The sequence below is a fragment of the Lagopus leucura genome, unplaced genomic scaffold (genome assembly GCF_019238085.1).
Source record: "Lagopus leucura isolate 7727_CA_CO unplaced genomic scaffold, USGS_WTPT01 Super-Scaffold_100015, whole genome shotgun sequence".
Taxonomy (NCBI): domain Eukaryota; kingdom Metazoa; phylum Chordata; class Aves; order Galliformes; family Phasianidae; genus Lagopus; species Lagopus leucura.
In genome coordinates this window covers 9,888,588-9,914,224 of record NW_024962269.1, presented here as the reverse complement: position 1 = coordinate 9,914,224, position 25,637 = coordinate 9,888,588, and the positions used below count along the sequence as shown (strand labels likewise).

General features: G+C 42.1%; 1 protein-coding gene across 3 annotated transcripts in view; it reads left to right on the top strand.

Annotated features, from left to right (window-relative positions):
- ZFAND6 (zinc finger AN1-type containing 6) overlaps window positions 1-23,216 on the top strand; it is a 33,994-nt gene extending 10,778 nt beyond the window's left edge. For 2 of the 3 annotated variants that reach the window (XM_042875915.1, XM_042875916.1), the window contains 6 exons: window positions 11,814-11,983; window positions 13,198-13,309; window positions 15,427-15,527; window positions 18,815-18,871; window positions 21,561-21,674; window positions 22,279-23,216. In XM_042875915.1, the coding sequence (XP_042731849.1) occupies window positions 11,833-11,983; window positions 13,198-13,309; window positions 15,427-15,527; window positions 18,815-18,871; window positions 21,561-21,674; window positions 22,279-22,427 (684 nt within the window). In that variant the 5' untranslated portion in view covers window positions 11,814-11,832 and the 3' untranslated portion in view covers window positions 22,428-23,216. The remainder of the gene's footprint in view (window positions 1-11,813; window positions 11,984-13,197; window positions 13,310-15,426; window positions 15,528-18,814; window positions 18,872-21,560; window positions 21,675-22,278) is intronic. The other variant, XM_042875917.1, reaches the window with a different exon arrangement.
- The last annotated feature ends 2,421 nt before the right edge of the window (window positions 23,217-25,637 follow it).

Genomic DNA, 25,637 nt, shown 5'->3' with positions numbered 1-25,637 from the left:
TTAGTAAGGATGGGTCACGGTGGGTGTGTTCTTAGTTATGTAACCAGCACTGTTGGCTGAGTGTGACCAGCAGAGCTGGGGCTGAGACCAACCCCCAGGTTAAGGAGCATCTGCATTGCTTGCACTGGCCTCACAGCCCTGCGTGGATGTTTTGCCTTCCTAAAAAGTCTCGTCAAGCCTTGGCTTAGTGCTTTGATTCCACCTGAAAGCTCCCGGGTGAAGGAGTAGAACAACTGACTTGCTTTTAAGTTTGTTTTTCTTTTTTGGAGGGGGGGAAGGAAGGGTAAACAACCACACTGCCCCTCCCAAGAAACAGAAGTGCTGAACAACTCTAATTTCACCCTGCAGTCGCTCAGCGGGTGGCTGCCTTCCTGCCCTTGCTTTCTCTAACTTAGTGTCTGTGAAACTTCTGGTTGTTTTGGTCTAACTTATTTTGATCTGTCTCTACTGCAACAATTAGCTTGTTCTTCAAAGTCATGGTGTTAATTTTACACGTGGTTATTTGGTATGTAAATAAATCCCTGATTAGTTGTTACTTATCCTTCTACCTCGGGTCCCCCACTGCACAATCCTGATGCTTCAAGTGTCAGTCTGTTCTGTTGGGGAACGCTTCTGTCCTGCGTGCAGCTGTGACGGTACTTTCTTATACTGCGAAGGCCTGAGGTGAAGAACTTGCTGGAATTTCTTTGCATGGCCTGGTAGCTCTGTCTGGGGAACTTACACAGGGTGGTATATATGGTGTGAAACACATATTGACGTGTTGTTGGATTTCCTTAAGCAGCTTTGGTGTTGTTTGTTACAGTAGGTGAAGATCTTCGCTTAGATTCTCTTCTCTTCCCTGCGTTTGCAGGGTTATGGCATTGAAATTGGTGCTGGTGTTTTGTTTTTGTTTTTTTTAAATGAAAGGGGTAAAAAATATTCTTCAACAGTGGTGGTTGTTTGCGTTCCCTTTGGAAAAGGAGTGTGAAACAGGAGGGACTGCTGGGAGACAGTGCTGGTGCATTGGACTTCTGTTTTTCAAGCTGCAGCAAGCAGGTGGTACTCATGGAATTAGCCTAATGTAAGGCAGCAGCTGAGGCTGTGGTGCGTGTGAATGTGTCTGTAAGTCAAGTTTAAGGACCTTGGTATTGCTGATCTCTGGGTATTTGTAAGCGTATGCCGTAATAAATGGGAATATATTGTCCTCTTTATCCACTGTTTCCTGATAGAAGTCCCATTGGCCAGTGCTTGTCAGTGGAAGGGAGTGAGTGTTGTGATAAAGCCACGCAGCTGGCCAGAATGAGGTTTGGTATCTTGTGAACAGGCTTTGAATCATACTTGGGAATGGATGAAGAGGGAGCAGGCTTTAGTATGCCTAGCAAACTAATTGAAGTGAGGTCTGGCTTGTTTTCCTTGCTTTCCTATTTCTTTATAAGATGAATTTTCCTGTCTCTGCAAGGTCATTTGTTGATGTATTCCACCAGAGAGCACAATCGCTGCGGTAAGAGAAGAAATCAGATGTACTTCAGAAGGAGTTATAGTTCAAAAGTGTTTTTAAAAATGTAATTTTCTTATATGCTTAGGGGGAATCCCAAAGCGCTGCTTAACAGCTCGGTCCTTTTGGATACGAGTCCGTCCCTTAATGCCATTTATGGCTGTATTTTTCTATGTAGAATTGTAGAAAGAACTCTGTACAAAGGTACCATCATAACAAATGGGAGACAGTGGCATCCAGCCATGCTATTTTTAGGCTATTGTGCTCCTAATTTGCTGATCTAAGTGTTCTGGACAGTAAGTGGGAGAGACATTGTACTAGAAATGCACGCTCACGTAGTAAAGTCTTGTCTGAAAACGGAGTGAATAGCAAGCTTGCTTGTCAGAAAAGCAGTTTAGTGTTGTACCCGAAGTGAGTATTAGTAAGTAAAAAGGATGCCCTGGTACTTGCAGTGTAAAGTCTTGCTTGGAAGCTGGCAGTCTGCTCAGGTTGAGGAACTGAAATGCATGTAGTCTCCTCTGTGTGGTCTTAGAAGTATTAATAAAAATAAAGATTGTCTGTTCTGTGATAGCAGTGAGGGAAAATGCCAGGTGTCATCAATTAAGTTTCTTCCACGAATTCTTAAGATTTTCCTAAGCGCTGACAGTCTTTCCATCTGAGCAAACAGTGTAGTTCTAGAAACCTTCAGAAGGGAGAATGCCTTACACTCTGCACATTGCCAGTTGTTCTTTAACTCCTTACGTGTTAATGTGACACTGCTTTGGGCACTTAAGGCTGACACAAGGCAACTTGTACTTTGTTGCCCCTCTGCCCTCTCGTTGCCATGTGCAGCTTATGTTTCTCCTTACACTGTGGCTGGGCAGTGATGTAGAGGTTTGGTTCCCATATAGATTTGATAGTTCTACTTTTTTTGCTGTAGAGCACTGCTTCCTTGGCAGCCCTGGCGCAGAACTGTGGAGCTGCACCAGGAACCAGGTGCAGGAATGGGCCCAGGCTTTTGAAGAGCGAAGTCTTCAAGGCAGATGAGTGCCTGGCACAACAGCATTGTGTCAGAAGCATCTAAAGCTGATATAATACCCCAAATACCTGTATCTTTGCATTGGTCACAGGGAAATATATGTTGGATATACATGTACTGGCTGCACATGGCAGTGTAAGTGACAGCTGAAAGGAAGGTAAGGAAAGACACAGAACTTAATGGCTAGTATGAGTAGTTAGTTGATGTATTCATCCATTTGTTAGTAAATATGGAGTGATAGATAAATACCAGTTGCCCAGCATGATGCTTACTGATCAGTTGTATTCTCCAGCGTTTTCTGTGGGGTGATTGGTTCTGATATTTATGTATTTGGAGACATGTAAGCTGTCTTCTCTTGTGCTTTTTTCCTTAATTATTATTTCAATCACAACAACAACAGAAAGCCTAGAATCACATTAGGGTTAAAGCAAAGTAGCACCTTGGAGTCGTTGGCTAAATTTAACTGCGTTCCAAAAGACCAGGAATGCAGCTTTGCCACAGGGAATATTATACCTCTTTTGCCAAAAAGTTGTCCCTAAATACCCTCTTTGTTTGGTCAGGCTTTTGCTTTAGGTTAAATTCCCCATCGAACCACAGTAAGAGTGTTGTATAATTTTGGACACTTAAATTAGACATAGTGCATAATTCTAAATAGAACAACACGTCGTGCATGGTAATCACAATGTTCTTGGAAGTTAAGCTGAATTCAAGCTGCCCTAGCCAGAAGTGATGATGATCCTTTTATTTATTGACATCCAGGAACCCTGATATTAAAGCAGGACCTCCCTTAGCATTAGGCCCACGTAGAGCTGTAGCATTATAAGCTAATTAAAATTCTACATAGTGCTGTTTACAAAAACAAATTATAATGTGTTTTGTGCTTACTGCCAGTTCTGAGCAACAGGTGTTTTGTTAGCAAGAAGCTGTCTATTTTGGGAAGTTGTGTTAAAGCAGCTTTTATCTCTTCTGGGCTTGATATGCTTAAAATAAGTGAAACATGCTGTATTGAGAAAAGATTACTTCTCTCTGAATCTCAAAGGAAGCGATTACTGAACCCAAGTCTATTCTTTTAATAATTGTATGGGTAATCTTGTAAATGTTTGATCTTCCTTAAGTGTTTTTTATCAGTTTGTGAACCCAGTCCTGTTATAAAATGGCATCAGTGATAGTTTATGAAGCCGCCTTCCGTGTTCATCCCTTAAACTTCCATCTGGTGCCCAAAGGGAATATTGGGAATTCTAGAATCCTCTCATTTTACACATCCACTGACTTCTGAAATGGCAGCAGTACGTGATAGCATGGCAGGCTGCACGTAGCTGTGTCCTGCCTGCTTCAGAGCAGCTTTCTCATCTCTTCCAGGGCATCTTAAAAGGAAGCATTTCTACAGTTTCAAATAAACACTTTATTTATAGGGCTGTGATTGAAAATATAGAGAATAGCTTGAGGACTTGTGCTGTCTTTGGCCTCAGGCACCTCAGTGCCAAAGCTCAGCTGTGAGATAGCCCTCCCTGCAGTTTGTGCTGGGGCAGAGAGGAGCCCATCAGCAGTGCCTGATGCCGTGCAGCTGTGACTTGTGTGAGTTGGGAAGTAATTGCTGAGATGGTTTGCTGTTCTCATGGGTGTAACTCCTGGATCTTTATTGCTTTTGAGCAGAGAGATGCCTGAGCTGCACTACCTAAAATTAATGCTCTTTTCCTAACAGTGGTGTGTTCCATCACCAGTGTAACTTCACGGAAGGTCTCTGTGGCACTCTTGTTGCAGAGCCAGCTTCCCAAAGGGGAAGGCAGACCTGCAGCCTCCCGCCTTTAATCACAGGAGGGCTGAGCTGAGCAGTGCAGCCTTGTGCCTTGGGAGCAAGGAGCTTTCCTCCCTTTGGCCTGCGTGCTGGTGGTGCTGGGCATTCCTTGCGCTGCTTCCTGTGCTTCACCCAGGTTTACCAATGCAAAAGTAGCTCGCAGAAGCATAACATGCTGACGTGCTCTTTTTTGGTTCTCTTTTTCTGGTCGGTAGCTCACTTGAAGGTTGTCTTCACTTTGTGCAAAACAACTGTGTTATTGTATTGCTCTTGGTGCTTTAAATGTTCAACCAGTTCCCTTCATTGGAGGTCCCTGTTGTGTCTCGCTGTAAACAAGTGCATGTCCTGCTCTGAGGGCTTTCTGCTCTTTTTCTCCTCAACCCTAGAAGTGATTTTTGTGGTATGTGGGTTTTTGGTTTTGTTTGTTACTTGCATGCAGTTTGACCTCTCCAGAAAGGGCAGCCTTTCTGATAAGCATCACAGAAGAGCACAGAACACGTGGTGGTGGTGGTGGTGTTTCTGAAAGCCTCTGGATGCTTCTCTGGGCTGGGGTTTCTTGGGGTTGCCTCCAGGTGCATTGTGCTATTGGGAGTAATGTGAAGAAACTCTTGGACTCTCAGCCAGAGAAAAGCTTTCTTTGAATCTCACCAGGTTCGGGTAATGTCATGCACAAGGGCCTGATGCTGGTAATGCTGCACTGGGCTAAACTGGTGAACTAAAGTCCAACTGCACTTGTTTAAAAAATAAAAAATGAAAAAAATACAGTAAGTGATACATAATAAAAAAAGTAGCACTGAAAATATGAACCTTGACATACTTTAGCATCTTGACTTGGGGTGATTGTTTTTCTGCTCTAGGAAGAAAGTTCTTGAAGGTTTTACGCAGAGTTCTGCGTTGAGCCCTTTTGGTGCTGCAGCACTTACCTGATGTTACCTCAGCATCACGCAGCCAAAGCCAACAACTCTGCATGGCAGCTTTCTGGAATTCTGATACTTTCATGAAACTCCTTTTGTCTGTGCTCTGCCTCTTTGAAATCCCATGTAAACAGATTGTGATTCCTCATAGTAGTCAATGGAACATAACTGGTACTGTGCTTGGTATTTTTAAGCTGTGGTAGTGAACATCATGGAATTACCCCTTTACTTGGTATGGTGAAGGTACTAAAGGTTTGGAAACGAAATCAGGAAAATTTGCTTTGGCTTCTGCTGTCTGCTTGTAGGTGCAGTGGTGTCTGCAAGTAACTTGATGCTTTTGTTTGAGGTGAATGAGAGTTTCAAAGGTGCCTTGCTGTACGGAAGCTCTTCTTGGTTCTTGTAATCCCTACTTTACAAAGGTTGAATGTGGCCACAAGTAAGTAAAGTAGCATCTATTAATAGTGCATGCAGACAAGCGTGAGAAGCTGAATCCTCATTATCAGTGATCTTCTTGATACCAGTATAGAGTCTGCGTCTTTATTTTTGCCTAGTAAGAGCAAAGGGATTGTAGTGGAATACTTGTCTTGTTCCTCGTGTAACCTTGAGTACAAGAGCAGACAGCTGGAGTTGACGATATAAACTCTTCCACACTGAGGGCTTTGTCTGTACCAGGTGTTCCTGGCTCCTGCAATGAGGTGACTGGTTTGTTTTCTGGCTCAGATCAGCTGAGAAAGTGACTGATGCTTCTTCCCCTCCTATCACCTTCTGTCCACCTTCCATTTCTGAAGCTGCAGTATGTGTGTTGCTGTGGCTTCTTCCTCCCTGTGTGGTTCTGAGCCATGCAGGCTGTTTGTTTCCCATCTTAAATCTGGGATGTACACTGCGGAGGGGGAGAGGGGGGGGAGGAGGCTTCCTTGAGGGTCCGAACTTTAATTCTTACGGATCTGACCTCACAGCCTACTGAGATGTAGAAGTGGAGGGAAGAGTTCCTGTAACTCTTCAATTCTTCATTTTGTAAAGCTCCTGTTAGGAGCATGTAATAGAAGTGCTTGTTGTTTTTGAGCCTAAAATACATCTATGCATGAAACAAAAATAAAAAGCTGTTCAACAAGAATAGACTGGAGCATAAGTAGATATTAGATGACTTGTCAAATGAGTTGTGAGGACACGTTATGCAAGTCTTTGGTCACTAGTTTGAATATTATGTTTTCAATATGAAGTCATTACATAAATTCTGCTTCGGTAGTTCAAATCGCATCTTAAAGCCACATTCAGCTGCGAGCAGGAAGAGGTTTGGAGGAATCAGCGGAAAGCTTTACGTGCCTGGGATCTCCTGCTGCTGCGGGAGCTGGAGAACTCCTGTGTGCACAAACACGCAGCAGCTGTGTGCTCTGCTGCTACGCAAAGAGGTCACTGCCCTTCCAGATTTGCTTGCATAGTTGGTCCTTAACCATACTCACTTTTTTTTTTTTTTTTTTTTTTTTAACCCAGAGGATTCTGATGAAACTGGGTTAGAGTGTAACTGCACACACAGCTATGCTGGCAAATCTGAACCAGCTGTAGTGTTGCAGGCAGGAATGCCATGCCTACATGTCTGCCTGCAGTCAGTGTGCAGGGCTGGCTGTAAGGACTGAGAGCCCTGCTCAGCCCTGCTAGCTCTCCTTGGGTTTGCAGCAAGTTGCTGGGGCAGGGCAGTGCCTTAAAGCTCCAAGCCACAGCTCAGTGAATGTGAATTGGAACCTCTTGGGAGAGAGCAGTAGGGTAAAAACCGAAACAACAGGGCTATTTTGTAGCTTGCTATTATTCTGTGCTCCTGAGGCTTTGTACCCTGAGCAGAGCCCTGCTTTCAGTGGGGCACCTGAGCAGCTGCTCCCTGTTTCTGTGGCTTGTGCTGTGAAGTGGTGTCCTGTAACAGTCAGTGCTTGGGAGGCTTCTGCAGCAAGACTCAGCAGAGCTCTTTTCTTAGGCCTTTATTTGCGATTCGTTTGGATAAATCTGGGGAGGAATGCATTTTGCTGCTTACTGCTTTTTGTACCAATATGCCTTTTCACATGGTGATACAAGTGGTATCAGACATCCATACCTGTATGTTCTATAAAGTGAAATGTGTTTTTAATCTGCACAGCTTTGTGTCTTGCTTGTGTTTGGACCTGGGATGAAGCTTTACATGCTTAAGCAGCACCAATGCCCGTTTGTTTTTTTTGTAGTTTCTTCCCTGCTTCTTTAGGACAAGGGGAGATGACAATTAGCACTGGTTTAAATGAACTGTTCCATTATAAATGTGATTGTGATAGAGGAGGGAATATCTTTAAACACTTGTTTAAAAATTGGAATCAGATCTGAGATGAGAGTATGTTGATACCTGTCAGTGCATTGCTCAAGCTTCCTTGACAGTGAAGAGCACCTTAAACTCAGCTCTCTGCTTTCTCTTGGAGAAGCATTTCCAAAGTCGGCATCTGTGTGGTCCAAACTGCATTTTGGTTGGCTATGCACCTGCTAAAAGATGTCTCAGTACTGACAGCTTTGAGTAAGATGATGTAAACTGAAGTAGGAGAAACTTTAGGATGAGGTGTGAGTAAATGCTGTTGAAATGGACGTGTCAGAATGGGAAGGAGGTGTGAGGACAACTTGAATTCAGGAGATCTTTTCCTGAAGGGGAATGGATGAAAGGAAGGCTGACTGCAGGCTGGCATTTTGGGGTTCCTAAACCTTGTGTGTTTAATCCTACTAAATGCTGCTCTCTGATCTTACTGATTAACATTTCAAGCCTATAAAGCTAGAGTATCAGCTCTTTGAAATGAGTGACACAGAAACATTTTAATTTAAAAAACAAAACAAAAACCACAACAAACCCAACAGCACAGTATTGTGGTGCATAGTCTGGGGGGGAAAGGAGGTTCATAAATATTTTGTTATTTTCTTTGAATTACTGGGAGAGCTCTCTCTTTTCCCAGAGAACCCAATGTCCTGGGGAGCGTAACCAGCTTTCACAGTTCAGTTCTGAATGTGTTACGATCACTGGTGCTGTTTATGTGGTTCTGTGTTGCTTGTTGTGGAAAATAATTTCCCCTCTGAGGATGTGCAGTAGTGAGAGGGGAGCAGTTGGACCTGTGTTAGTGGTTGAGATGGTCTGAAAGGGTAAGAAGGAGAGAACTTAGCGTGGTGACACACTGCAGGCTTCTTATGACAGGAAGCATTTCTGAATTGAGCAGTAATATGAAGTCAATCTTAATTTCAGCGATGTTTAGCCAATACAAAAAGAGGCCGTTTCTTCTGTAATCTTCATCAAAGGGTGTGTTGGGGCTGTGCTGGTTTAAGGCTCTTGCCCTTCCTACAGTGCTCTTCCCTCATGTTGGTGCTCGTGCAGCTGGCTGTGCAGCTATGCTACAGAGCACTGCAGGGAACATCCCTGAAATATTGTGAAGAGTTTGGTATGCTTGGTTGTGTTTTTTTTTGTTTTTTTTTTTTTTTCTTCCAAAGATGGATCAATTCCTGTTCAAAGTAACAGGGTGACCCTATGAGCATTGTGGTAGCACAGCTTGGGGGGGGAACAGGCAGAGCTTAGAAACGTTTCCAGCAGTGTTCCAGGCTCTGTACTTGCTCTGTGGCACCTCATTGGGACATGCATATATCCACACTGCTCCAAGACCTTGCTGTCATTCCAACTGTGAAGTTTATTCAAGTTTTGTGTCCAAGCCAAGCTTGTAGACAGTTGTGAAGCTGCTGATAGGATATATCGTTCAGTAGGCTTAATTCCTGGTAACAACTAGCTTCCACTACAAATGGCCAGTCCCATTTGTAGTCTTTTTTCTTGCACCGTGTGCCGGATCTCAGCTGTCTGTCAGACCAGTGAGCTTCCCAGTTCACCTGCACGAATCTTGCTGGTTTTCCATCACACAAGCAAGCTGCTCTGACTCACCATGGGGTTGCCAACAAAGGAAGGGGTGGGAGCACAACAGGGGCTGTGGGAGCAGGCATACTCCTCCTGCAGCACTTCTCAGGGTGCAGTTTCCATGACAGCCCACCGTTATGTGTGATGGTTGGACTCGGTGATTCTGTGAATCTTCCTGTTTGAGGAATTATGGACGGTTCTGAAAAGATCTTCTGAGGCTGAACCAGAACAGCTGTTCCACCACTCTTGCTATTAGTGCCTGCTAAGATGGGAGCAGCCCTGATTGCTGTGCTTGCTGCTGTTTGGCTCCAGTGGTGTGAGGGAGGTGAGGGAGAAGTGCCAATGAAGCATATGCTGGGCCTCTGGTCCCTTGTGTTCTCAGTGTCTGCCTTTTGGTCAGTGGTTCTCCTAATGCTTGAAGCCAGCTCCTCTGCTGAAATGAGTTGTTCCACGAATCTTCAGCTCCTGCGTCTCCCACTCTCATCCCTCTCTCTTGCCCAAGAACACATAACAGAATTACAGAACAGCCAGGATTGGAAGGGACCTCAAGGATCGTGCATCTCCAACCCCTCTGCCACATGCAGGACCACCAACCTCCACTTTTAATACTAGGCCAGGCTGCCCAGGGCCCCATCCAGTCTGGCCTTGAGCACTTCCAGGGGACGTGACAAACATGTGACAAACAGCTTGGCTGATGCAGTTGGATTTCTAGAGCTGATCACTTCTTTGATCCCTTTTAGTGCCTATGAGCGCTGCAAGGGTGGGAACAGCATGGGAGAGGGAGTGAGAAGCTTGGCAGCAAAAGCTCATTATGCTGATTTGGCATTGTGTGGCTTTAGGGTTCAGATGGTTCAGGTCAGCCATCTCATCCTGGAGCTTGCAGGCTGCTAATGAAGTGAGGCGGCGGATGCATTGGCCCTTTGGAATGCAACAAGCTGTTGTGCTGTTTCAGCTCCTTTCTTATTAAGTTTTGTACTGTTGCATCAGTTCAATACTATCTCTTCTTCATTTTATTCCCAAAATATTAGCAACCAATATAGGAACTTCCACTTCCTGTGGCTTTTATTGAAACTCCGGAGGCATCTGTGGCACTTCCCTTGTTGATCAGCACATTCTGGAGCCTCATGCCATTGGCTCGTGTGCACTTGGTGGCTGGATCCGCTGGTTAAGGAACTCAGGAGCTGGCTTTTCTAGTTTTTCTTCTGGTCATCCTTGTGCACCTTTCACAATTTGCTTATTGAAATGGAGCAGACTTGAAGTCCATTATCCAGAGATTGTTTCTGTGTGACTGCTTTAGCACCTGCTCTGTTCAGCAGCTGTTGTTTGGGCAGGAGGAAAAAACCCAGTAATGTGCTGTTATTGAGTTCCTATGCACTGCTTGAAGCTAGCTGGTGAATGGAAAGACAATCATAGTAAATCTTGAAGTTTAGTCTGGTAGGGATTTTAAATCTAAAATTAAAAGCTTTGTTTTTGCCCAGTGACTGAGTCTTTATTAGCTGTTGAAATACTCTGTCCAAAGTGGCTCTTAATTAGATTTTCAATCTTAAATACTGTATGCCAGCAGTGACTTGTATAAGGTTTCATCTTTAAAGTGGTTTGAGTTACCACAGCGCAGGCAACTCGTGTTAATTTACACTTCAGTCTTCAGCTGCACTGTGTGAGTGGGCCCAGCATAAGAACTGAATTCCTGCATAGGTTACTTGCAGCTCCTTCAGTGGGGTTATCTGGAGGAAAGGCAGGCAGGAAGGTGCTTCTCCACTTACAAGTACAGTACTTCAGCAAAATCAAATCTAGCTGCCATTTGACGTCAGTGGGGGCTTTGTGTGTTAAAAGCAAAACACTTCTGTATAGTGGTGGGTCAGACAGCTGAAAGAAGCTTAATATGATACTGAAGTGTTTTTTTTTTTTTTGTCTTCCATGTCTTACATTTTGAGTTCTCAAAGTAGAGCACTTTGCTGCTGTGAACAGGGGACTTGGCTGGTGTTGGTGTTGCTCCGAGCCTTGCAACCCAGAGATTTGCTTTTGAGTATCAGTTCCACGTGCTTTTGGAAAATGAACACAAAATGCAATTGTTGTGTGACTTCAAATACATCTTGTGTAAAAGGAAGCCTTTTTACCCAGGCATATTTCTGACCATAGGTTCATCTAGTTTTATAGCTAGACAATTGGTGAAATAATCAAGTATGTTAGATCCTCTTCCCTTCTGAGTTTTCTTTTTCTATGCTTTTGATATGTATGCTGACATTACTTGTAGCATTGATTTTCAGTGATGCTGCTCATCTGTCTTCATTTTGTCTTACAAGAATTGTCTGTGCTTCATCCTAATTTCTGGTGAGGAAATATAAAATGGTAGACCTAAGCTGATCTTGAATAAAATAGCTGATACCTTGAGATACTTAGTTTGTTAACAAACATTTATTTTGCAACTGGTGCAAAATTGGGCAGATATGTCTGTGTATACGAGGAGGAAAAAAAATGAAAATTGATTTTGCCTCAGTAAGTAACAGATGTCAGAAGCTCATCTACAAGTTAGGCCTTTTGAGAATAGTCACGAAGTTAAGAATACCATTAAGGAGGATCACTTGTGGTAGTTCTGCTGGTAAGGTTTAAGGTTATCCTTAAGCACCTTGATGGAGCGTAGAGAAATGTAGGTTTCCAAATATTAAGTGTAAAAGAGTTTTTCTGAGGCGTCTGAATAATGGGAAATATATCAATTTCAGGTGTGTAGAAGAAGAGAAAATGGCTCAAGAAACCAACCGTAGCCAAGTGCCTATGCTTTGTTCCACTGGTTGCGGATTTTATGGGAACCCTCGGACAAATGGCATGTGTTCAGTATGCTACAAAGAACATCTTCAAAGGCAGAACAGTAATGGTAGAATTAGCCCTCCTGGTAAGTTATGCTGTTGTGCTGCTGTTTGGAAACTTGAAATGATAAGCTAGACTGCACCTTGACCATGGCACAGTGCTAAATACACAGGAGCATTAGTGCAAACCAATAGATTGTATTCATCGTATTTTAACTGATGGATTGAACTTGGATGAAATGCTCACAGTGTTATTGTGCTGTAATTAATCTCCTTAAAGTTGCTAATATATATTATATTCATATGGTGGTTTACAGTTCCAAGATGAAAGTGCAGAGATATGTTAACACATTTTTCCCAAAACTACTGATAGTGGAGGAAGCATCTGTCCTAGGGAATGTTTGTGAAAAGCATTTAAAGTGTATGTTTGCAGCCTGATGCTGAAGGATTCGCTCTCAGATGCTTTTTTCTATTTTAAGAAAGGCTTCTCCTCCTTTTTAACTTTTTTTTTTTTTTGGTGCAGTGCCCAAAGTATTTGTTCTGTTCAACATAACTGATTTCCCCAACCCACTGCAATAAGTGCAGTAGAAACTTATATTTCTCTCTAGGAGAAAGCTGGGAGGGCTCTTCACCCTCAAAGTTAATGGTGATTCCCTCGGGAGAAGGAACCCTTTCTCTGTTCTATTTCACTCTTTCAGACTTCAGCATGTCCTGCTGTGGGAAGGAGTGTGACAAGTGCATTACTCTAGAATCTGAAATGCCTATTCTGGCTTGGCTGGATATCGACACCAAGCTTCTCACATTGGGCTCTATTGTGAACTTTTTTTTTTTGTTATTATAAATGTAATTTTTACTTGGAAGCTTCAGCTTTCATCGCTGGAAACCTAGAGATCCAGGTTCTACAACTTCCTAGTGTATCCTAAGGAGATGTTGAGGTGCTGCAGTGCTGTATCTCATAGATCCACTCTGGTTCGTTTAAGAAAATCAAACCTATCATGTTAGAGAACTTGGAGTTTATACTGAGAAGGCTGTTTGTAGACACTCTAAGTAACAGAAAATAGTATTTTAAAGCTCTAGTTTTGCAGTTTTGTGCTGTGAAGCTTGTGGTGGCCTGAGGCTGAAACACGTTTGAAATATGACCAGACATAATTACTTTCTTGTAAAACTATTTTTCATTATGATGTAGACTGAGATTCAATTACTTTCCTGGTTGGTGTCAGGGGGGTCAAAGAATAGTTGTGCAGTTTATGTAACCCTCGGAAGTAGTGTAACACATTTTACATTAGTGTCTTCCTTCCAGCAACTTCTGTCAGTAGTATAACCGAGTCCTTACCGGTTCAGTGCACAGAAGGCAGTGCCCAGGAAACTCAGTCAACTTTAGATTCTTCATCGACTCAATCTATGCAGCCAAGGTAAGCTGGTCCTGTCATTCTGTCTTTTTTTGCATGGAAGTGTTTTAGTCTGCGTGATGAAATTAAGTGTGCTTTGATACTCCGTAATTAAGTGCAAGGATCTAGCTTAGGAAAGCATCTAAAATTTAACTGAAACATTTAAAGCATGGGATCTCACAATAAATAGTAGAGGATCTGTTAGCTACATCTTGCATTCAAATGCAAATTTCTCTTCAGAATTTAGCCTCAAATAGGAGCGTTGCCAGCTTCATGCTGTTCCATAGAGATTTATCTGGCTAGTCTTCCAGCTCCACAATTTGCAGTTAGTTGTATGCTTACCAAGGCAGTGTTTTTTCCATTCCATACACTTGAGAATTTTGTAAAAATGGCAGAAAGCTGTTGATGGGTACTCTCATAAGTGTATGATAATGTGTTAACAAACTGGTTGCTTTGCAAAATGTGGAGCATGCAGGGGAAGGATGTCTAAAACCTAGTACAAGTTGTACTGCTGAATTGATGTCTTATTAAACAAGTCATTTCCAACTGGATTATTCAGAGAGACGTAATGTCCTCTTGTAAATCACTCAGACTTACTAAGTGCTCTCCATTTGTGAAAGCTAAATATTTATTTGCTTGGCTGTATTTCAGTTATGGATTGGTATAACCAACAGCAACTTTAGAAGTGCTTTGGAATTTTTTTGGAGTGAGGAATGTTAGCTGCATGGTGGAAGCGAAATGAAAATCTGAGTAAATACTGCTGGTTAAAAAATGAAATGTAGTAAAGTGCAGACCAAGGGTAAGCAGGATTTGGTTTCATTAGTTATCGCTGACTGATTCTGCTCAGGCTGTTTTCTGCCCTATAGCTTTTTATAGGAGGTTTTATCTCTTGCTTGCCTCCTGCTCTGAACTGAGTTCTGGGTGCTGTGCTCGATGTCGTATTTGATTTTTCTATTCTGGGATTTCTAACTGAGGTAGAATGTAAATATCTCGCCCTCATACAACAGTTACACTAGGTATGCTTAAAATAAATTAATGAAAGAAGAATCATCCAGGTCGGTGTGCAGAGGTGAACCAGCTGAAGTGCCTTGGGTTTGTTTTCCCACCCAACCTGTATTTAAAAGAACTGTATTTGATCACTAGCTTGCTTGTTGGTTGCAGGAGAAAGGAATGGCTGTTTGCCTTGAGCCTCGCATGTCAGAAAATCAACATCTTTTTCTTTTTTCCAAAATAAAAGTGGGGGCTCAACTTCAGTCTTTGGCAGTACCTCACTGAGCCTTTCCATGCTCTGAGGAAACAGCTGCAGAGCAAAACATGCCTTTCTGTAGGTGTTCAGACCTTCAGGTCAAGAGCTGCGTGCAACTCTTGGCAATTAAAGTGACCACCCAAACGTCCTGGTTGTGTCATGGCCTTCGGGGAGGGCTCTGTTAAAGTGTGGGCTGCTGGGTAACCCAATTTCTCTTATTCAGAGCAAATCCCTGAGAACAGAGGGAGAAAGAAGTTGGGCAAGTGGGTGGTGTTACCCCTCACCTGAGCGTTGTCCACAGAAGAGCTGCCACTGTCTCTCCCGTAACTATCCTGGGTATTTCACTGTGGCTCTTCAGCTGCCCTCTGGTTTTAGCAGTATGGCTGACAGAGTGGAGACAGTTGGCCATTGGTGTTTTATACTGCGCGGATATAAGTTCTGTGTAGAACTGAGGATGCTTTACTGCTGGAGACATTGACATGCTGCAATTTTCTTGTTCGTATCACTGGAACACCAGAGGTAGCTCCCCTACAATTATCTTGCTGGCTAAGGTTTCAGAAATTCTTGTGTTGAATGTTGCATTGTTGCTTCTTCTGTATGGAGGAATAACATACTGAACCACAGTAAATGGTTGGGGGGCTTGAGATAACACATTTTTTGTTAGTTGAACTGGTTTATTGCATTCGGTATGAATGCAAAGATGTTTAATTTTTCATCAGTTCAGATTGCCTAGTAATCTTAATTGAACTTTGGTTACAGAAACAACACTGAAGTAAAAAGTATTGGCATGCTTGTCACGACTTACTCTAATGTATTTCTTTCAGGAATGCTCTGTAGGACATAGACAAGCTTCATGTTAAAGAAAAAAAGTTATACTTTGTTTTTTGCCTTTCAGCCCTGTATCAAGTCAGTCACTTTTAACAGAATCTGTAGCATCATCCCAACCCGATAGTACAGCTGTGGACAAAACAGTACCTGAGACAGAAGAGTTGCAAGGTTGGTACCTGGCTTTTGGAGATGGATCTTGTAAATATCTTTAAAACCTTGACTGTTCATTATACACTCCTGTTCAAGAGATGGCCCATTCTCAGAACTAAATGTTCTGTGAAATCAGATGTGAAAAAATAATGATAAACTTAATGTAAGAGTCTTGAACTGTAGATTTGACTTTAATTGCAAGTTTCAGTAACAAGTGTGTTAATTGAGATTGGAAATACGCGTCATAAATGAATGTATTGTGAAGTCTCTATGCCACAGCTACTACATGAGGATAGACTTGGGAGAATTCATTATTTCTCAGGTTGGTAACTTGCTGGTTAGGCAAGCACCATGGAAGTTTGAGTGTATTTGTTACAGAGGGTGTTATGACGTAGCTGAAAACTGTCAGAGTAAGCATGAAACATCTACTGAAGAGCCTTTTGCCCAGGGACTTGATTGATTTTTAGTGTATTACTTGATCAAAGATAAAATTATTATTAGGTTATGCACTCCAGTTGCTTGGAAAAAAAAAACAACACCTGAAAGGATCATTTCAAGTCTGGCCTATAATTCTTATTGTTATTACAAAGTAAAGAGATTTTGTTGTTATCTTGTTTTTTTTTCTTTGTTGATTCTTCTGCTTATGTAGAGGCTTGCAGAACTTAAATGCCATTAAACGCTTTAGTTTTCTTAGGAAAGTGCAAAAATCAGATAGTATACCAAATTTGTTCAGGCCTGCAATCCACAGACTTTATAGAAGGTACTTAAAGGTAAGTCAGTAAGTATTCTGTGTTTTCTCTTGCTGACACAGCTAAGGCTTCAGTGTACAGAGCTCTGCTTCTGCAGGCTTAAAATAGCAGTTCAGGTTTTCCCACAGATACAATGTGCCATTTCACTCAGTTGCTAAATAGGGGTTCTTTTGAAACTTCTGTTACTGAAGTTCAGTGTTTCAGGTATTTTACCAAATCAGAGTTGTCCCTTTTTGTAGGGTAGAATAAAAGAGTCACCCTCTGTGACTGTTACCTGTGCTCAGCAAAGTCTTCTGAGTTTCATAACTACAGTTTGTGTGACCAAGGAGGTGGAAAGACTTTAATGCTTAGGCTGTTTTGTACTGCTGTTTGCAAAGTTAATTACTGGAAACATATTTACATCCAGAATGCATCTTTAAGAGTATGTACTAGTGTCCATTACTTCATTTTCTGGAACAGAATACCTCAACTTTGACAGTGTGCACAAGGCATGCTCTTAATATACAGATCAGTGACATCTGACCTTACCTAGTCTGAGAGAAAGCAGGGGCTGCAAGGGCTTATAGGTCTCAAGTTGTGGGTACTTGCACAGTGGAAGTGGCTTTTCAAGGCATATCTGGAGCTGTTGTACCTCTGAGTAAAAATACACACATGGCTTTACTTTCATCTCAGTTCTACAGTATGGAGAAACTGGGAAGCATTGCTGTAACCCAGCTCCTGTACAGGTATGTGCCTTGCAGGGGACCTCATGGTTAGATCAGTCAGCCACAGAAATCTTTGTACTGCATGTCATATCTCTATCAGAATAAGCCTGTATCAGGCAATATGATGTCAGTTCTTCAGGCTCATCACTCCCAAAAGCTTCCAAAACCTGCTAGTCTCATGATTCTTCTTCCACCCAGAGCCTGGGTTAGTGTCTCTGTCTACATATACATCTTGCTTGGCTTAACTGCAAGTTGAAACTTTGGGCTTACAGCATATACTGCTTTTTCACTTGGAGGTAGGGTAATAGTATTGTGACTTAAAATCATCTTTGCTTTTTCTGTGATTGGGCCTCTGGAAAGGCTTTACCCTGCAAGCTTTCAGAATGTCTCATATCACATTCAGAGAATTAGAGGGAACATGTATTTATCTGTCTCTGAAACTAATTCTCCCTATGGGAAGATAGGAACTAGAAACTTTGATTTCAAGGGTATGTTCCTGTATTCCCATTCTGCAGAATGCATTTCAAGGGTCAACCTACGTCAGGTGTTTAGAGTGTTTCAGCTGTGTCCTTTTCTTTGTACCTTATTAGTTTCTAAACTAAGAACATCAGCACGTAATTGCAGTTCTAAATTACAGTCCCTATTTATAACTGGCTGTGGCAGGGTCAGCCCCATTTTTCTGAAGATTACTTCTGTGCTATCCCTTAACTGAAAACTGTATGAAATGTAGCCTTTCCAGTTTAGCCTTCTGCTTTGAAAAGTGCAAGTTTGAAAAGAAAGCAACTTACATTAAGTGCTAAGTGGGCTTTATTGCCTTGTTAAGGTTTTGCATCCTAAAGTTTGTTTTTTCACATCATTCAGAATTTGAATTTTAGGCTTCTGACAAGAATGTAAGAGGGCTGTGTGAAGCAGTTAGCATGGCTAGCTGTGTAGCATTAAAAAGTCTCAGTATGGTAGGAGTCCCAAACTAAGAGCTTATAATTCTTGTGCTGTCTGTGGATGGGGTGTGTGTGTGGGGGGGGATTCTCCTGTTTGTTCACTTGCTCAGCATTTATTAGCTGGGAAAAAAACCTGCTTTTAGGTACCGAGTAGAGCAAAAAGCCCAGACACTAGATAGTGGCTAATAGGTACATATCTTTAATTTACTGTTGTTATGAACGTATCATTGAAGGTGACCTAAAATGAAATGCACTAAGTAGGTACAATCCAGCTCTTCTAGCAGCTTTCTTCTATTTTGAGCATCTCTGCAACTCGTTTTAGGTTACCTTGTGGACTGCTGTACCTTTCACTCAATGTTACAGCCGTGTTACAATTAGCCAGTCAGGATTCCTTGTTTGTTGGGCACTGGGTTAATTGGGCTGCCTCCTGGCAAGCCTGCAAGCAATTGAAAAAGGTGTTTCACTGCTCTAGGCTTAATGAGTTTAAAATCAGTCAGGTTAGGATTCACATATTTCAGAAAGACTTTTTAAGAGGAAATCAGACTTAAGCAACTTGAGTGACCAGCTGAAAAGTGCAGGCATGTTTGTTCTCAGTTAAGCCAGCTGGTTTTGCACTTGCTTGGCTTTGGTTGTGGGGCTGTTGTTTTCATTGTGAGGTATCACTGACTGAATAAAAAGCTTTCTTAAGAGTAGTTGCTGTGGAATTTTACAGGGAGGTAACCTGGACCTAATGGGAATGCTATTGAGCCAGAAGTTCATCAGCTTCAGTGGGCCTTATCAGGGCTGTCTCAGTAAGCAGTACTGGAGTGGCACTGATGGCTACTTCATGTTTTTGTGGTGGTACCAGGGACTTGGGTGTGGAGAATGCTTATGATAGGAGTGCAGAAATAACGTAGGATATTTTGATTTACTAGAGGAGTTCTCCAGGCGGAGAGGGAAGGATGATAAAGATTTAAACTTCAATTCTGTAGGTAAGTGTGCTTTTACATAAGATAGCATTAAAATAAACGTAGTGCCTCCATGTTATAGCACTGTGTACAAGGTCTCTCAGTAGTGTACTGGATTAGTTTTTTTTAGAACTTCTGCTTTACTCCTAAGGTTGTTCAAGTAGCACAGTGATTGTTTTATTATGATCTTTACTTTCTAGTTCATATCCATAAGGATTAGCTTATGTTTGTCATCAGCCAACATCTAAGACTCCTTCTGCCTGTGGTGGGGGAAGGCTAGCCTGACCCAAGTGAGAAGAGAACCCTTTTTAAATTGTATGGGAACCTAGCAAGGAGTGCAAATGATAAGGTTGCTTTTTGTTTTTTTGTTGCATCTTTAATTTGAGGCTGAAACAATCCCTCTCATTTGAGGAAAAAATGCAAACAGGACTGGAATGCAGCAGTATCCTGCTGTTGTCTTTCTGTAGGTGCTGTGTGTGTTAGGCTGATCACTTTGGCTTGTTGTTGAAAATTAGTAGTGATCTTCTAGTTTAACCTTATATTTCATTTCTTTTGGGGTGTGAGTGTTGTTCTTCCTAGGTTTGGTCAGATGTGCTTAAAAGGTAAATGTAGCTGTTAGTCCTCTCATGGGAATGACCTTTTTCTTTCAGAAGCTCTGCCTGGTAGCAGAGGTGACAAACAAAACATCCAGAGCAGGCAGAGAGGAGAGAACAGATGAGGTGTCAGCAGCTTTGCAACAAATGTACGCAGTTCTGTGTTGAGCCTGCAGGGATGCAAGAACTAAGTGTGCTTTATCTCCAAGGTGTTGTTTTCATGGTCAGAGTATGCTGAAGTTCAAGCAGACTTGGCATGAGCAAAGCACTAGCAAAAGCTGCTGCCTCTAGAAGGAAATCCAGGCTCTGGTTGTTTTGATCAGCTAGGAGCACGCTCTGTAAAGCAAGGGATTTCTAGTGGGCAGGACAGCTTGTCGCCTCCCGAGAGGTGAATGTTTCTTCTTGCTCTGTTCCTTGTTGGTTAGTTGGCAGCTTGTCCTGGTACTGCTGGTGCTTCTGTTCCCCAGCAAAAGGCAGGGCTGGGGCTGGAGGAAGGGAGGGAACCAGTTCCAGCAGCACAGGCAGCAGCATCCTGGAATCCAGACAAAATACAGCAGCTGGGAGTGGTTGCAGCATATTTCCTGTGAGCTCCAAGCTGGGTGGCATTGCATTTTACCTGGCTTTTTTCTGTTGTGTGTCATGCCTAGTTTACAGAGCACTGACACCCTGTTATCTAAAGGTGACTTTATTAGTTGGGGCATTCATGATTATCAGAGAGGATCTGCAGTCAAATCTGTCTTCTGTGCAAAAGCGAACTGAGAGGCAGAATGTATGGTTATTACTGTAGATAGAAAATGACTTGTGGCAGCAGTAGAATCTTCCCACTCAGTTCAGCAGTAAGCAGCATCCCTTAAATATTATTAAACCTTTTTTTCTTGTGTGAGAGTCTTATGTAGAAAGTAAATAAGTGTATGTGTAGATTAGAGAGCCTTGCTGTGCAGGGAACTGTGCCAGCTTTCCTTAAATTTGCCTTACAGTTACAGAGGCTTTCTGTAAAAACTTATATTGAAGTAACTGGATTTTGCTGCAAGAGGAAACGCAAGCCTGAGTTGTTAGCTCTGAAATGCCAATTTATGGCATAAAGGCTTCCTAATGAATTAATAAACGCAGGAAGGTCTGCTCTGTGTAACACTGCTAGAATTCACTTTGGTAACTCTTCCCACTTCTGATACTTCTTGTGCGTCTTTCAGTCCTTACTGCTTTCATACTTACCTTGCAAACCTCTTGAGCCCTTCTTGAAATCAAGTTTGCTCTGGTATCTATTTTTGTTTTGAAAAGCGAGGAATGTGCAAATATTGAGGAAAACCAACCAGTTTCTGTTTTGACCTGAGTAAGGCAAATATTGCCAGTACTTTTTGTTCTTCCACACAATCTGTAAGCTGTCTTCCGTATGTGAGAGAACACTGAACTAGTCTGAACAGATAGTAGTCTTAACAAATCTCTTCAAACTGAGAGAGGTATTTCCCTCCCTCGTGGGTTTCAGAGCAGTGGACGTCCTGTAGTTCTGAGATTCATGGGCAAAGGAGTGACTTCCTTGCTGTAGATGTAGGTGAGTAGCAGCATCACAGTAGAAGAGATTGTTCTGAAGCACTGCACTTTGTATGGCCTCAGTATTGCAACCTTCAGTGAAAATAAGTGTTCCAACATTTTGGAAAGGAGGATTTTTCATAGCACGTACTCATAATATACAGTGCTGCTAATGCTGCTTAAAAGCTTCTTTCTGTATTTCCTGTGTTAGGAAACAGACCAGTAACAGTGATGGGAAACACTTGGTGCTGGATGTTCATTCTCTCCTCAAATCTGGCAGCTCTGACTCTTAATTTTTAAACCTATTTTTACTTACTTTGATGTATAAAGGGACGGATAGCAAACCTTTTAATGTGTGGTAACTTAATACTGTCAATTCTATAAGGGCATTCAGTGAGTTCTCTCCTTGAGTTGGATTGAAGGTTTAAAGGGAGGGAGTGCTTTGAGTACATGACTCTTCACATACCGAAGGTGCGGCAAAATTGCTAACCCCACAGCCTGAGTTGAACAAGATGGGCTTTAGCTTATCATATCATTTAGAGGAAGAAGAGAGAAATGTTTTTCCAGTGTTCTCATCAACTTTTTAATATTAGCTTCCGTGTCAGAGAATGCAGAGCCTACACCTGAAGAGCAAGACAAGTCACTTGACAAACCAAAACAGAAAAAGAATCGCTGTTTCATGTGCAGGAAGAAGGTTGGACTTACTGGTAAGAAATTCTCATTTTGCTGCTTCTTAAAAAGAAACTTAGGCTTTGGAGCTTTGAAAGCATCTTATGGCATAAATGGGGTATGGTCACTTCTTCATGCTGTTGATTGAAAGAGCCTTTGCCCAAGTTTTGTTTCTAGCTGGCTTGTACTAGATCTAGTCTTCCATGCATTTGTTTTGTTTTTCAGCTTCTTTTCTTGAAGTGAAATTTATAACTCCAAGTAGTGCTCTTTTGAAGTCTGCTTAGCTGGGGGTTGGCTGATAGCTGGCTGCCATCTGCTAACCATCATTGCAGTGGGTCAGTGGAAGGGCCAGAGAAGCTTGGGTTGTGTGGGATAATGGTTCAGAAACAAAGAAAGTGATCCAGAAGTCTTCAGGAATGCGTTTTGCACTGATACATAATGCAATAGGAAGGATTGGTCAAGTCTTGATTTAAATACTTAAATGTATTATTTGTGATTCTTATGCTTTCTGCAGCAGAGCTTCTCTTTGGCTGATTGACACTGGTGACAGATTTATTGATAGTGAGTGAACACATTCAGGATTTAGAACAGGTGGGTGTGCTCAGAACACTGAACTGCCTAAACTGATGTTTCTGTCCGCAGGGTTTGAGTGTCGGTGTGGGAACGTTTACTGCGGAATGCACCGCTACTCAGATGTACACAGTTGCTCTTACAATTACAAAGCTGATGCTGCTGAGAAAATCAGAAAAGAGAATCCTGTAGTTGTGGGGGAAAAAATCCAGAAGATCTGAACTGCTGCTCCTGCTGGAATACAAAATCCTTTGACCATCTGCAAATTAAATTGACTTGAGCTTTTTTTCCTTAGTCATCAGGAATGTAGAGCAGTGTACCTTGCCTAGACCTTTTAATCATGCATGTCATCAGATGAATAGATTTTGTTCTTTGTTTTTGTTTTGAAAATGACCGAACATTTATTTTCATTGCAGTTTTCTGTGGCTGAAGACTTAAGTAAAACTTTACAAGTATTATCCTTTAAGATCATTTTAATTTTAGTTGAGTGCAGAGGGCTTTTATAACAAACGTGGAGAAAATATTGGAGGGCTGTGCTTTTCCAGGATAAAACATGCATGCGTTAACTTTGCAGTTTATTTTCTTGTTGTATATAGCATTTCTCTGCAGCACAATTTCCTTTTTTTGATAATGCCTTGTATGGCACAACTAGTTATCAGTAACTGAATGTATTTTAATCATTATGGCTGCTTCTGTTTTTTTCCCATTAACGAGAGGTTATACATGTTCGCATATTAGCTTGTTTGCACCCTCTACCTATTTATGTATGAATCATTTGTAATGAGAGTGTGTGCTGAGATTGTCTGTGTGGTTTGTTTTTTTTTTTTAATTGGTTTGTGTGTATGGGGGAAGGCTGTATGCACTTCACTGACTGCAGGTTCCATTGGTATTACATCCATCAGTCTGTCTGTACACAATATGAAGAATGATCTGAAGTACCTGTGCTGTATTTATGTTTATTCATGTCTTAACTTTGATTAAATAAAATTAAAAAAAAAAAAAAAATTGGAGCCCCTGTGGCTGTCACTGGCATCAATAACCTGGATCTCTCCTGCTTTGTTTTCACGGATCCTTCCATTGATGGTTCCTTTACTTACAGTGCATTTGTCCACAGGCTGTACGTATCCCAGTGCCAGCTATAGTCTGATTTTATGTTTTGTGCAGCATCCCTGACATGTGCAGGAGTGGGGTTATCTGTGATGATATGCTTAAGTTGGGAACATGCCTACAGATAGGTGAAAGCAGTGTCTCCAGCTTTATTGGCGATTAGGCCCTGGAGCCAAGCACGTGTGACTCTGGTCCTAGAAAATACTGCTCTGGGGTTTGTGATTCACTGTGACAGAGCACTGCACAAACCTTGAAGTTAGATGACAGAATGCGTCCTGAGACAGCTCCTCCAGTGGCATTGTGTTCTCAGGTTTGAAATCCACAGGCTCCAACATGGAAAGCTGCCACAGCCACCCTCCATATGCATCAGCAGATCTGCAGGTTTGTAAGTAATCCTCTTGTGGGGGGGTAGGGAGAACCTTTCTTACCATTTTGTAACTGTTCAGTAATTGTCTTTAAGACCGTATGTTTGATCAGACCCATAGTGTTTCACCATTCTACCACCCAGGTCATCCACATAAAGTCTGAGTAGTTTGTGTAGTATGGTAAATTCAGGCAGTGCTGCTTATCACAGGACTTAGCAGAGCGCTGAGGTGGGACTAATTCCTCTCCAGGTGGTTCTGATCCCTGGCTGAAATTCCACGTGGTGGCTTGCGGCTGCCTTTGAGCGTTTGTGAAATAAATGGAACTGTGTGGCTTTATTTAAGATGTTAAATTTTTAATCAAAGCTGGCTGCATCCTTTAAAATTCTGAATGCTCTTTAAAAGCTATGGTTGGCAATTAGTAGACGAAGCATTTAGCACAAACACTACACAGCAGAAGGAGCTTTCTCTATCAGATTGCTATGGAGAGTAATTTGCAAGACCAGTCATAAATGAAGTATCTTGTTCTTGCTGAAGTGGCTTACTCACAATTGATGTAGCAAAGTGTTGTTGTAGTAAAGGAGGGGAGAAGTAACTCCATGTTCCAGTAGCAGTCTACACCTATGGGTCAAAGATCTTACATTTCCTCAGAGCACTTGCTAAACTTCCTCTTATGCAGCATAGAGAACACAAGAGCAGCAGCTTCTTTTTTCGTGGCTGTTTGCTTTTCACTTAGCCACCGCTTTACTCTTCTCTAAAGCTTTCCTTCTGAGTTTAACAACTTCCTCTTTAGTATTTTTGGTCTCTCCTCCTTTATCTAGAAGTATCCTTTTCTATTTCCTCTGGCAGTGATGTTTCTGGGCTAAGCAGAGAGGAGATGCCATCAATTTTGCAATGGGGGAAAAACAATTGTTTTGTAAGTTCTGGTATCTGAGAGACTGGAAGAAGAAAGGGCAGAGAAGCAGCTGCCTTTGGAATTCATGTAATCCTTACTGCTGCCTGTTATGAAGCAATAATTCTGCTGGCCCTTGATTATAAGGTAGGAAATGCAACTGTGCCAAGAGGAAACTGGATTTGCAGTGTGATGGCAGTGCTGACTGGCAGGGTCAGTCTTGGGTAATTCTGTTTCTACACGTAACATTCTCAAAATAACCTAATAAATCTGTTTGTGGCCTGGCTTGTGCAGATTGCTCCGAGTAAAGAATATTGAAAGATGTAATATTGAAACTTGGACTGGAAATCAACCTTTCCCTGATAGTAAGTTGGTGTTTGCTTTGGCCTTGGCTTCATGTTATCATGGTGGTTGATCTGCTTCTCAGCCTGGATAACCAGCGATGCTTTTCATATTCTGTCATCAGCATTAGGTTAGCAGATGAACACTTTAATTAATACCAGTACATTCACAACACTACAGCACCCTTGCATAAATCTTGTTTTTCCAGACGTGTGCTGCGTATTTGATGCACGCTTTCAAGATGTTTTCTTCTTGGAGTATGCACACACAATTCCTGTAACCTGGCATGAAACCACTTCGCAGTGTTAAACGTTCTCAGTGGTCACTGGAACAGTTGTATCTGAGATGCACCGAATTTGCTTACGGGGAATTTTGCAGGAGTTGGTGTGAGGCATTGTATTGTTTGAAATAAGAACCCATTCCAGATGGCACCACGTGAGCTGTCTTTGCTACCAGTGAGGAGCTGTCACAGATGGGCTCTTGTCACTGGTGTTGTGTCATCTTGTGCTGAATCTCTGCCTCTCCAGCTTGTTCTGTTTCTTCTAATGAGTCTTCTCTGCCAAAAAAAAAAAAAAATAAGTTCTTATAAGTTCTTTGCCTTGGCAGTCACAAGCTGTCTAACCATGCTTATTGAAAAGGTGTGACCTCTTCTATTTGGTTTCAGTTTCACAAGTATTCCCTCATTGGTTTCTGTTTTTCCCAAATGTGGGTGTCCCATGCTTTGGGTA